Here is a 13,075-nt window from a genome sequence, read left to right on the forward strand (position 1 = left end):
GAGGGTGTAGAGAAAAGGGAACTCTCTTATACTGTCAGTGGGCATGTAAGTTGGTGCAGCCACTATTGAAAACAGTATGGAGGTTCCTCAGAAAACAAGAATTACCATATGATCCAGCAATCCCACTCCTGGGCATATATCTGAACAAAACTGTAATTCAAAAATACACATGCACCCCAATGTTCATAGCAGCCAAGACATCTATCAACATTTAGGATAAATGGATAAAGATGTGGTACATACATACAATGGACTACTGCTGCTGCTGCTGCTGCTAAGTCGCTTCAGTCGTGTCCAACTCTGTGCGACCCCATAGACGGCAGCCCACCAGGCTCCCCCGTCCTTGGGATTCTCCAGGCAAGAACACTGGAGTGGGTTGCCATTTCCTTCTCCAATGCATGAAAGGAAAAGTGAAAGTGAGGTCGCTCAGTTGTGTCCGACTCCTAGCAACCCCATGGACTGCAGCCCACCAGGCTCCTCCATCCATGGGATTTTCCAGGCAAGAGTACTGGAGTGGGGTAGTATACATGTGTGTAACTGAGTCACTTTGCTGTATATTAGAAATTAACACACTGTAAATCAACTATACTTCAATTTTTAAAAAAGTAAAAATCTCCATTACTCAGTGTAAATAAAAAAGGAGTTTCTTCTTTATTTTTTTGTCATCAGATCTGACATCTTTTATGAGAGTAACACTAGCTGCTGTTACAGATAGATCCTCAGGACTCAACGGCTTACTGTAACAAAAATTCCTCTTATCATAATGCTCTCCTTTTAGCAGCGATAGAGGAACCCAGCCTCCTTCCATTTTGTGACTGCCATCTTCCAGAGATCATTCAGCCAGCAGATGGGAAAGAGTTCATAGCTCTGAGTGGGTGAGATGTTTCTACAGCCGAGGTCTGGGAATGGCAAAGTTTACTTTTCACCAAGTGAACCCCTGGCTATGTGCCCTAGAGGAAAAAGAAATGGAGTTTGGTAAGCACCTCTGAGTTTTTGCCAAAATCTAATTGCTCATAATTCTGATTTACTTAAGGCTAATCAAGTACTTACTTTATACTTCGTTTGCTTATACTTTTTAAAAAACACTTATCCACAGCCAGCTAGTAAACAAACATTTAGAATGTTCTCAAAAAGGCAGGAATACACAACTGGATAGTCAAGATTACATATGTATATATACATACACAGATATAGCTGAATTCGGAGATAAAAAACACTGCTTCACATTACCAGACTGGCTAAAAATCTCTCACATGCTCAAAAGTAACCCTCCCTCCACCATCACAAAAAACCCTACCCGAAGCGTGTCAGAATATCTGGAAGTATCCCTACATTGCTTCACATCTGATACTAGTAGAATTAAATTATCTAAGTGCTTCTAGATCAATTTTAAATCTTAAAAAAAAAGGCAAGATAAAGTTCTCTAGAGGAAAACAACAAAAATTCGCGAGCTAAAACAGGGTAAAAAGAGGTATATTCATTGTATAAGTAGGTACGTTTGAGATAAAAGTGACATGGGAATTAGTTCTAGAAAAATGGGCTTGTAGATCAATTTTTCCTGATTCCTTTTAAAACGACTTATATAATACTAAGATGACATTTTAAAGCTACCATGTATCCACAACCACATGGCAGGCTCTGTGTTGAGTACCTTCTGTGTATTATCTTATTTCGACCCCACAAGTAACCTTTGACATAAGTACTAAAAGGGCCTGGGTCTTCAGAATAGATAAAGATCAGAATCAAAACAGAAACATATCTAAAGCAAAAACATATCTTTATATATAACTTGTTTCTAACTCCCACTGACCTCAAGTTCAGCTACCAAGGATAAAGAAAACAGAAATAAACCTATGACAACATTTGGAAAATTGACCCGTTTTAATTTTTCAAAACAAAAATACAACACAACATCAATTTTTTTTTTTGCCATCTACCATTCAATTATTTCCAAATATTCTAAGACCAAACAGAATCCCCTGCCCAGAGCAGGGAATTAAAATGAGAGGCTGAAGTCACACAAAGGTGAATGCTGAAGATTGACATTCCAGCCGTAGGCCACAAGTCTTCCATTCAAACACACTCTTAATTCTTTTCCTTTCACAGTTTGTTAAAGTGTTTTACAGGAAGTTCTTTAAAATAATTTCATTTCAAATACCAGGTTTCTTCAGTGATACACAGCTCCATGAAATCTGTGTCTCCATCTGATTGACAGGAATGAAAAGGAATTTTTGTCTTTTTTGGTGGTGTAAAAAAGTAAACCTATCAGCCAGATTCCTTTAGTAATAAATCAGGAAAGGAGAGAGAAGATCTGGGTTGTGCTGGGTGCTGTTTCTACTTGTCTTTCAAGAGTGTGACTTTAGAAGCATTAAATCACACTCTTGCCACTACAATGATTAGTACTAGTAATCTTTTTTTTTAGATGATAAAAAGGAAAATATCCAATGGACACAAAAAAGGTCAAAAATTGTTTGCTTGTTTTTCTTACTGCAGGTCATTTCCCACCCGCCCCCCTACCCACCAATGGCAACCCACTCCAGTACTCTTGCCTGGAAAATTCTATGGACTGAGGAGCCTGGTAGGCTACAGTCCATGGGGTTGCAAAGAGTTGGACATGACTGAGCGACTTCACAGGCCAGGCATCCACCAAAAGAAGATACAAAATGAACATACGGTTGGGATGGTTAACTCCGCTGGACATTCCAATTCACCCAGTTGCTTGTTCCCCATACAGATGAGGGGAAGAGGCACTAGGTTTTATTAGTAATGTTATAGCAGTAACCAGATGTGTTAATGGCAGCTTATTTCAGGTCCATCAATCCTTTGAGAACACATAGAGGAAATCATGGCTGTCGTTCTCCAACTGCCAGCATCTGAATACATTCCACTACCATGGAAACTACAAAGGAAGGAAAAATATATTTATTCCGGGATTCATTTACTAGGATCTTTACGCGCCCTCGCTTCCGTAGAGCCCCAGAGCGTGATGAGTGCTAGGGGCTGCTGTGTTTCCCGGCATGTGCGCCCATCCTCTGCGGGTCCTGAGAAGGATAGTGGATTGGTCCTGGAGCCCTCATGAACGGAGGGGGTGGTCCCATGGGGTGGAACATGTGTGGCCCAAAACCTACAGATGGGAGAGAACAAATCTGTTAGGTTTGCAATTCTCTTGACAACCTTTCAAACCATGAATCTAAGGTCCAAACCAGCTACACATAAATCAAACTGACATGGTGCTTCAGAAAATGCTGGTTCACAAGACTTGCTTAGGAATGTCTACCTGCATGACTTCTTTGGTTTCAGAAATCTTTCCCCTCGGACAGCTAAAAACAACTCCATAGGTCTCAAGGTATTGTTAGTATGTCACCTGAGCCTTTGCTATCTCTCGAACATGCCAATCCTACCAGATAGGATTTGATCAGAATTTGGGAGGTGAGGGAGAAATCAGGCTGACGGCAAGACCCTGTCATCGTTAATCTCAATGCTTTATACTAGAACGAAGGTTGTTCAGAAACCAGGACTTACTCCAGCGAGTATGGGAACTCTGCCCAGGCGAACTGGTTACTTGCGATTTACTTACACAGTTCACGCTGGCACTGACAGTGCTGTACACAGTGCTGATCTCTGCACTGTTTATTACTTGTCACGAACAAGATAAAGAGCTGGAGCCAAACTGTAACTTCATCACACAATTAAGCACACTGTTCAGTTCATCTAACAATTTTTTTGTTAACACAACTTCCTTACGAGCTTCCTTGGTGGTTTAGTGGCTAAGACTCCACACTTCCAATGCAGGGGGCCCAGGTTCCATCCCTGGTCAGGGAACTAGATCCCACATGCCACAACTGAAGATCCCTCATACTGCAACAAAAACCTAAGATTCTGCATGCGGCAACAAAGACCTGGTGCAGCCAAATAAATAAATAAAAATATTAAGAAAAAAAAAAAAAACTTCCTTAATGAATTTACATTCTGGTGCAAACTCCTTATCTTGCTACAAGCAGATGACACCCACAGCCTACACTTTAAGCAATGATGCTCCAGGGCATCAGTTAGGATTTAGAACAGAGAACAAACTGATGATATTAAGTTGCTTTACAACTTAAGTTTAAGTTAAGTTTAAACTTAAGTTTGTCCAATTCTTTCTTAAGCTATGTACTGTACCCTGTCAGCCTCTTCTGTCCATGCGACTTCCCAGGCAACAATACTGGAGTGGGTTGCCATTTCCTCCTCCAGGGGATCTTCCCAACCCAGGAATCCTTTTTATGTCTCTTGCATTGGCAGGTGGGTTCTTTACCACTAGTGCTACCTGGGAAGTCCCAAACTAATGATAGATCGTTGTAGTCACAGTAATGCCCATTCTGACGATACATATACTTAGATCTTTAGAAAACTGGTGACTTCCTTCTTAGCAAACCAGTAAAAAATGAAAATACCTGGAATGACATCAGTCAGGTTTACTTGCAGACTTCTATGGAGCAGACCTGAAGGCTTAGATATGTTAGACATGATGGTACAGGGTCTGAACAGACTTCAGGAGGATTTCCCTGAGTAAAGTCTAACCCATTTCCCTACTTCCTAAGAAAGAAGTTACCTGGGGGTGGGGGCGGGGCAATACCAGGTGGGGGTGGCAGGGCAATGTTCACCACGGCCGGAGGACCACTGGGGGGTAGGTTGAAGTAGTTGGCAGAGGCTTCTTCTTCTGCGGCAGGAGGAGGAGGAAGAGCTACAGAAGAGAAAACAGCTAGTTAGAGCAGAAGACCACTGTGCCACAGTCCCCACTACCCTGAAACCCTGAGAGGTCCTGCTGGGAGAACACAGCTGCTGGGAGCCAGAGGCCGGTCTCCTCTAACATTCGAGGAAGGTCAGGTAGTATGAGTATTTGAAGTTAGCAAGCTACTGGGTAGGCAGAATCTGCACTCACCTCCTGGGAGCCCTGGAACGGGCTCGAGCTTGATTCCAGAGTCTGTGGTTCCGTCCTTCTCCTTTTCTTTCCCTCTGGCTGCCTGGGACCTGGGAGACAGACATTCATGCAGTCAGCACTTGGTTCCACCTTCTCTCACACCTCTGTTTCTCATGTTTCCTAGTCAAACAGAGCTCCTTCACTCCTGCCTCTTCAGCACTCACTTTTTCCTCATAAATGCCACAGTGCACAGTGGATAGGAGCAAAGGTTTTGAAGACAGAAAGACCTGGTTTCAAAATTTGCTAGAATCGCCTTAGGGGATTCAGGAGGCAACAACACTGGGTTGAGACCAGTGTTCAGGAAGCACTCTATAAGGTCTCCCTGGCTCCAAGCCAGAAACCTGTTCCACTTTTGAATGTTCAGGGCATTTTACCTGTCTCTCTCTTATGCAATAACCACTTTCAGGCTTAAATTAGCTGTTCTTCTTCACTAAACAATTGGCCTTTAAGGACAGAATCCAGGTCTACTTAATTCATGTGTAAACTCGCATGCCCTAGTATTATCCTTGGCCTATAATATCTGGTCACAGAACACATGAACCTTCAAACCATCAGATTGCTACACGAAAACCCTGAATAAATTTCCAAAGTAGCATCTTCCTGATATCCACAGGAACAAGTGTCAGACATAATGAAAAATTCTTTTTAAATGTCCTGCTGATTTGAGGCTGTTCACCAAAAGCTTACTAATCCCTAGATAATGAAAAGGTTTCTTGAAAATCTCAATAATGGTTTTTTTTAATTTTTGCTGTGCCACGCAGCATATGGGATCTTAGTTCCCTGACCAGGGATTGAATCCACAACACCTGCAGTGGTAGCACAGAGTCTTAACCACTGGCCGGCCATGGAAATCAGAATGCTATTTTAATATAGTCTCATGCTCACCTTCCCCATTTCACGTTGAGCCTGCGGCCATTGACAATCAACTTATTAAAGGACTTCTCGGCAGCCACTTCTGCAGCCTGCCTTGTGGCAAACTGGATGAAAGCACACTGCTGTCTTTGCACAACAGTGATGGTCCGGATCTCTCCAAACTGGTAGAAGTGATTCCTGAAGGGATACAGGTAAAGAAAAATGAGAGCTGACAACACAGACATTCCCAGGAGGTTGAATATAGATTATTAACTCTTTCACTGATTCACCATGAGGCAAGTGGCCTCACAGTGATCTGCCTAATTACCTGTAGGTGGTTTCCGCTATGCCTACTGTGGTCGCCCCTACTGTGGGCACTGTATACTGAGGAAGGGAAAGAAAAAAATGAGTAAAGGCTATCAAACATTTTAGGGCTTTTCCTATGGAGGAAAGGGGGCTCCAATAGGTTCCCTAAGGATGTTAAATCCTAGGTAAGAAGTTAGCAAAGTATTGCGCCCAGGGCTGATAAGCCAAGAATGTTTAAGTAAAAAATGGTTTAAGGTTGCAAAAAAGAAGAAGAGAAAGAGGAGGTGGAAGAAAGTCTGCCATCCCTGGGGAACTGTCTAGCTCACTTAGGTTTAATGTAGATAGGCTAACAAGGGTAGGTTCTACACCTGTAAGAGTTTCTTCTCCACACTCTTTGCAAGAAGTAATTTCCACCACTATCTGCCCAGATGTCTTATCCAGCCAAGCAAAATACAAGAATAACACAAAATTACCAAATACCAATCTCTTTAAAAAAAAATCAACAAGTTAAACCATCTATTTTTTTTTTTTAAATAATTGCAAATCTTTCTCCTATGTAATTAATCATTCCTGGTTGTGTGCCATCTTTAGAAATTCTAATGGTTATTAGGTCAAATAGAATCTCATGTAATTATTATCCTAAGCAAGCACAGAATAAGCACTGTTGAAGAGTATTATCTGTCATCATAAAGAACTTTATAAAAATTCCAGTCAGCGTGATACTACAGGGCAACTAAAAAAAATGTACTTGGTACAGAATTATCATGTTTTCTCAAGTTTTTGCCAAAAAATATTATTCCAGGGCAGGTGAAAGTAAAGATAACTCATAAATTATATTCACAAACCTTAGATCGGTCTCAGTAATAGTATCGCCCAGACCACCAACATACAGTGTGGTGATAGTCTTGTCCTCTGGTGGGTCCAGACGCGGCATTGTTGAAGCCCGCTTCAAGAGTTTATCTGCCACAGGGTCATTGATTCCATAATATCGGTCTTTAATGTTCTGATCAGCAAGGGGGTCATCTGGATCTGTTGGTTTTTCATGTCTATGGTTCAAGAAAGAACAATGCATAAAGATGAAACAAAAGAAAAAATTTTACACATACCAAACAACAGCAGCTATATAAAGACCCCTGAAATGTTTTTTGAACTAGATACCATGGCCATACCAAGACATAATTATTAAAACAGAGCTAATATCAAGGAACTTACTGTATCACACAAGGACATGCTAGCCTCCTAAAAGTCATTTAAATGGGCCACAGCGTGGAAGTTTCCTTATAAACAAATGCTTTTGGGCTTCTCTGGTGGTACAGTGGATGGCAGTCTGCCTGCCAATGCAGGGGACACAGGTTCAATCCCCAATCGGGGAAGATTTCACATGCGGTGTAGCAACCAAGCTGGTGCACCACAACTACTGGAGCTCGCACGCCGCAGGGCCCTTGAGCCACAAGTAACGAGGCTGTGTGCTTCAACTACTGAAGCCCAAATACCTAGAGAGAGCCCATGCTCCGCAACAAGAGAAGCCACCACAATGAGAAGCCTGTGCACCGTAACGAAGAGCAGCCCTCACTCACTCCAAGCAGAGAAAAGTTCACACAGAGCAACAAAGACCCAGAGCAAGCAACAAATAAATAAATGCGAAAGAAATGCTTCTCGGCGCAATTCACTTCAAAACCAAAGGTAACCACAACATGGTTACCCCTCTCCATGGCAACGGTTCTTAATGTATCTGAGGTCTGGTATTCCACGCAAGAGTATGATTAATCTATGGACCCAACCCCAGAAATAGGGAGAGCTAATTTTTTGTCAGGGGTGGGGTTTACCAACGCCAAGGTAAAAACTCCTAATCCAGATGCCTGGCAGTCTTGACTCAAACATACTCACACTTTAGAAGTCTGGCTTTACTCTTATTTCAACTATACACTGAGATTCAAGCCAGTCATACCATGATAGCCAAGACTGACATCGTAGGTAGGAACCTGAGGTCAACACTGATATTTTACGGCAAGGCAACTTAGTCTCCCAAGGCTTGGTCATAGGTAAAAGTTCCATTATACATAAGAACAACAATTCAATCTATCTCTGCTCCTAAGATATAAGATACATCACACTAGCTATATAAACTTTAACATTTTGAAGCATAGTTTAAGCCAACATGTCCCCCTTCATAGATAACTAGTCATCTGAAAGCAAACACTGAAAAAGCAGTTCAGCTCTTGCCTGTATGGACACTCCTCTCCTCTCTTACACTCTCCTTTCACCCAGAAGGAGCAAATGTGCGGTCGATTCCTTTTGTAGTAGGGTGTGGTCCGGGCCAGTTTGAGCAGCATGTCACTGGTGGATGTGGCTTTCCCCAACATGCCAACTGGCCGCGTTCCATCAGAGTTGGAAATCTATAGAGGAATGACACATTCCGAAGGTAAATTACACAGACTATGTCAATCCCCTAGGATTCTTTCATCAAATATAAAACTATATCAAGCAAGTGGCAGCGCACCTCTCTCTCCATATTCTGCGTGTAGTACTCTTTGTTGACGTCGGACTTTGGCATGTCATCCTTAAAAGACAATCCTGCATCACGAACCTGGATGGGCAGGCCTAGAACAAAGGAAAGGAAGAAAAAACTCAAGATACATTTTAAACCATATCCAAACTGAGTATGTAGACAGAATAATATAACATCATTCTTCCTTTCTCCACTTTATTTGGTAATAGAAGCTTTATTTTAATTCAGAATCTACAGCACTGTCAAGCTAATACTACTACAGAGCATTCTAAGACATTATCCAAATTCCTAAGTTTTCATGAAATGAATGTTTAAATATTTTAGATGAACAAGCTCTTACTACAGTCAGATTTGACCTGCAGTTAATAATGCATCTAGCTTTTACTATATCATAACTTATATGTAAAAAGTGGATTATTTTTAGGTTTGTCCTGCAGATCCTCTGAATAGTCATAGTCATGTAAGGATCACTGTACTGCAGAACTAGAACACTCCCTTAACAAACATACAAATAATATTAAACAGAATGTGACCAGGACTCTGATTTGCAGAGTTAACTTTCTGAACTTAACATAAATAAACTTAGATTTTCCCTTTTCGTTTTATTGCATAGTAGAAACTTGCTGAAAGGATGTTTTTCTGAAAAACAAAAGGATCCGCGTGAAGCTGGACGGCAGCCGACTCATAAAGGTCCACTTGGACAAGGCTCAGCAGAACAACGTGGAGCACAAGGTTGAAGCATTTTCTGGTGTCTATAAGAAGCTCACGGGCAAGGACGTTAATTTTGAATTCCCAGAGTTTCAGTTGTAGACAAATGACTAAATAAAATATTATTCACAGTAAAAAAAAAAAAAAAGTTGCCTGCAGTTAAAAAGTTACCCAAAAGCAGTTACTCTGAAACAGTAGCAACACAGTGTATCAGTCCTAACAACACAGTTGATACAAAAACCCAAAGCACAAAAGCCTGAACTCTGGTAGGGATTGTGGAAGAAATGTTCCGGATCTAGACAGGAGTCCCAGACAAAGAAATTACCTGTCACAGCAACAATGCCTCTAACTTACCTTGGCTACAAACGGAAGGGAGGTTTAAGGTTTAAGGCCTCCCTTCTGTATAATATAGTATTTAGTATAGTTGTGTTGACTAATTACCGACCTTTCTTAAAATCACTATTGTTCAGAACTCTAGAATAACCTAGTATGGTTCTTTTCTTCTTGGGAAAAGCAGAGCACAACAGACATTTCAAAGTGGGTCAGAGCCAGAGACAGGGTGAGAAAAGGGAGACAGGAAGCCTGCTGTGTTGTTGAGAGCAGCGGCACACTTTCAGAACTGTGGGACAAGTCAAACATACCGTACTCGAGGTCTAAGAGGCAGGTCTGACAGACATTCTTCAATTTACTGCAGGTCTGGCACACTTCAGTCTTCTTGAAACGCATGCGGACCCCAGGGCACCAGCGAAACACTGTGAATGGCCTGGCACATATCTGGAACACAAGATAAAGCCACAGGGTGTTAACGGTCCTGATCTGGACAATTAATCCAGGAGATTTAGTAACATCAGGGGATTCAAAGAAAGGATCCCCAAATCTAGGGTTTAGAAGAGATCTTAGCAATCATCTAGTCTAAACAGGATCTGATGTTTCAATCCTTTACAACACTCTTCTTCAGTAGTTTAAATACTCAAAAATCAAAGTCCTCCCCACTCTAGAGGTCACCAGCATTAACAATGTAATTCTTAAATCTTTTATGGGGTGAGTAGGGAGTGTCCTACACTTCTTTAAGAATTTTATATCTATGACTTTCCCCCTCAGCTTAAAAATGTTCATGGGCATAATCACAGAACATCTGATATATGCAATCCCAGGGGGTTCAAAGACCAACCACAGACATCAAGTTAAGAATCCCTGCATTAAACAGCTCATTTTCTTACCTCTACCCTAAACAGTTAACAGCCAAAGAGTACATAAATGATACATGAATGCATGTGTCACACTCACTTTTATAAAGGACTTCAAACCTCAGGGAGTAGAAGAAAAAAGGAAAATAAAACTAAATCATTACTCTTTAACACACTTACTTTGCATTCCTTCCCATACTTTTCTTTGGTCTGAAAGAGAAAAAACAGAGGAGTTACAGACACGGGGGAAAAAAGCTGATGCCTGCTCCTTCTCTACATAGGATCCAAGAAAAGTATCTGGAAATCCCTGGCATCTTAAGGGGTGGGAGGGGGAAACAGGACCCTACCCTTTTTGGGGAGGAGGGCAAAGAAGGGGCTGGGATATAATCTAATCACATACAAACTATGACCTCTTAGGAATTTTATGGATCTAACACGGAGTAAGTATGTACCTTTCCACAACCACAATTCTTAGATTCACCTCTGGCTCCCAAGTTCTCTCCCAAGAACAATTTCCTAATGGTTTCCACAGTCCCTAAAGCACAGAGGATGCAGCCACGGCCAATCCATTTTCCAAAGTTTAGTCAGAGGCAACTACTACACACTCATCCTGTGATGGTCCTCTGTATATAATAAATCAATACCTCCGAGATTGATCACAACACAGCCCTAATTATTAAATATAAACTGCTGCTAATTTTACTCTTATTTATAAGGAGAGAAAGTATCTTACACTAAACACATTATAAGGTGTGGAGGCCAAAAGGCACTTGACTTCAGTCCTGGTTCTCCTTCTAATTTGCCGAGGTCCCTGGAGTCAGAATGTCTGAACTTAAATCCAGTTCCACACCATACTTGCTGTATTCAACATAAACTCTCTTTGTCTCTGGTTAACAGACCTGATTCCTATGTAAATGTTCAATGGATATTAGCTATTATTATGACTCCTAGATCACAGACCGTCGCCAAGTTCCAAAGTGAGAGAACATGACAGTCCTTTGCAAATTCTTCCTACGCTTCAGGTTAGTAAAGAAGCATCATTACTTCTTCGTGGCTAAGAGAAATACATGACCGACAGTGTGCGAGTACCACAACATTGACAGAACATATACAGCAGGTCCCGTTTTACACTCAACTCACTCACCATTCGGATATATGGGTTTTCTCCAAGACACGTCTGGCACAGAATAGGGAAGTCCTGGTGAAAATGGGAAAACTGGTTGAACGCCAAGCTCCAAAGGCCTTGCCATCTCAGCCACTGTCGTGCGGCGCGGGGGAGGGGGCGAGGAGCGAGGCTGGGGAACAGGGGGAACCCGTGGTCCAGCACAGGCCGGGTCGCGGGAGGGGGTGCTGTATGCACTTCCGGGAGGCGGCGGGAGTAAAGACCCGCTCGAAAAGAGTGGAGGGAGTAGGGACAGAAAGGGAGCTGGTCCCAGACCCTGGCTAAACCCCCTCCATCCAAGCCCTCAGGAGGGCCGCCCTCCAGCCTTCAGCCGTAGCTGAGTTAGGCCGCGGTGCTGGCTTCTTGGAATCCCCTCGGCCGCACCGCAGCCACGTCCCTGCCCGCCCGCTGGAGGTCTGACTTCGCTGCCTCTTTCTGTCCTCCTCCGGCAGGCTCACTCACCGCATCCTCCCAGTTCTGCCTGTTGTAGGTGTTGGAACCTAGAGAGGTCGCCATCTTGAGAGCGTCTGGAGGCAGCCGCAGCTTCCGAGTTGGGAGAGGACCGCCACAATCCCGTCAGGCCCCGCGGCTGCCTCCCCGCACGTCGACGTCTTATTTACGCGTCTTGCGCGCCCTTAAGGGCGGCACCTTGTGTAATGGAATCGCTTGCTTGGAATTTCTTAACAATTGGACTCCAGGTACTTCCTTCCAGGGGTGACAGCCAGGAATGAAGAGTCACAACTTCAACTGGTTTATTTAAAAATTGAGTGAAAGAATAAAGGAACTATAATAAACGAGGGCCTGAAATTAAAACAGCGTCGACCCCAATGAGCGCTTATTATGCCAAAAAGTGGGGGGAACGTCTTGGGGTGACTATCTCTTTTAATTCCCACAATAAGCCCGCTATAAGGTTGCCAGATTTAGCAAAAACCCAGAACGTCTAGTAAAATGTGAATTTGAGATAAACAACGAAAGTTACTTTAGTATAAATTTGTTCCAAACATGCTTACACTAAATAATGACTCGTTTTTCTGAAAGTGAAATTTAGGAGGATGTCCTGTACTTTTCTGGCAACCACTGCCCTCTAGGCAAGTGGGAGTGTACCTCGTTTATAGAAGGAAACCGAGGTTTGGAGAGACTAACTTGTTCTGGTCGTGTAGCTAAAAAATGGTGAAGCCACAAATCCAAAGACAATAGTACTTTTTCCAACTTCTTAAATGAAAAGTTTTATGGATCAACACTGCTGCTGCTAAGTCGCTTCAGTCGTGTCCGATTCTGTGTGACCCCACAGACGGCAGCCCACCAGGTTCTGCCGTCCCTGGGATTCTCCAGGCAAGAACACTGGAGTGGGTTGCCATTTCCCTCTCCAATGCATCAAAGTGAAAAGTGAA

The 13,075-nt window shown here is 42.6% G+C and overlaps 1 protein-coding gene across 2 annotated transcripts; it reads right to left on the reverse strand.

Annotated features, from left to right (window-relative positions):
- Positions 1 to 622: 622 nt before the first annotated feature.
- RBM22 (RNA binding motif protein 22) lies at positions 623 to 12,288 on the reverse strand. 2 transcript variants are annotated; one of them, XR_006342771.1, is made up of 12 exons: positions 12,147 to 12,288; positions 11,667 to 11,720; positions 10,703 to 10,732; positions 9,977 to 10,109; positions 8,619 to 8,719; positions 8,342 to 8,514; positions 6,964 to 7,164; positions 5,846 to 6,010; positions 4,922 to 5,010; positions 4,592 to 4,723; positions 2,943 to 3,124; positions 623 to 950 (listed from the first exon to the last, which is right to left on the reverse strand). XR_006342771.1 is itself a non-coding variant. In XM_043913315.1 (11 exons), exons 1-11 carry the CDS (start codon positions 12,198 to 12,200, stop codon positions 2,994 to 2,996), a joined length of 1,263 nt encoding a protein of 420 aa, XP_043769250.1. In that variant the 5' UTR covers positions 12,201 to 12,288; the 3' UTR covers positions 1,863 to 2,993. The 2 variants fall into 2 exon arrangements, 1 of the variants encoding a protein (XP_043769250.1); XM_043913315.1 differs by lacking the exon at positions 623 to 950 and having other exon boundaries at positions 1,863 to 3,124.
- Positions 12,289 to 13,075: the final 787 nt, after the last annotated feature.

Source organism: Cervus elaphus, chromosome 9 (genome assembly GCF_910594005.1).
Source record: "Cervus elaphus chromosome 9, mCerEla1.1, whole genome shotgun sequence".
Taxonomy (NCBI): Eukaryota; Metazoa; Chordata; class Mammalia; order Artiodactyla; family Cervidae; genus Cervus; species Cervus elaphus.

Coding starts and splice junctions, on each gene's coding strand:
- RBM22 (XM_043913315.1), bottom strand. CDS start 12,200: ATGGCGACCTCTCTAGGTTCCAACACCTACAACAGGCAGAACTGGGAG. Junction 10,110..10,702: donor AGTATGGGAAGGAATGCAAA/GTAAGTGTGTTA, acceptor CTTGTGTTCCAG/ATATGTGCCAGGCCATTCAC. Junction 3,125..4,591: donor TGCCCCGCCCCCACCCCCAG/GTAACTTCTTTC, acceptor TCCCATCTGTAG/GTTTTGGGCCACACATGTTC.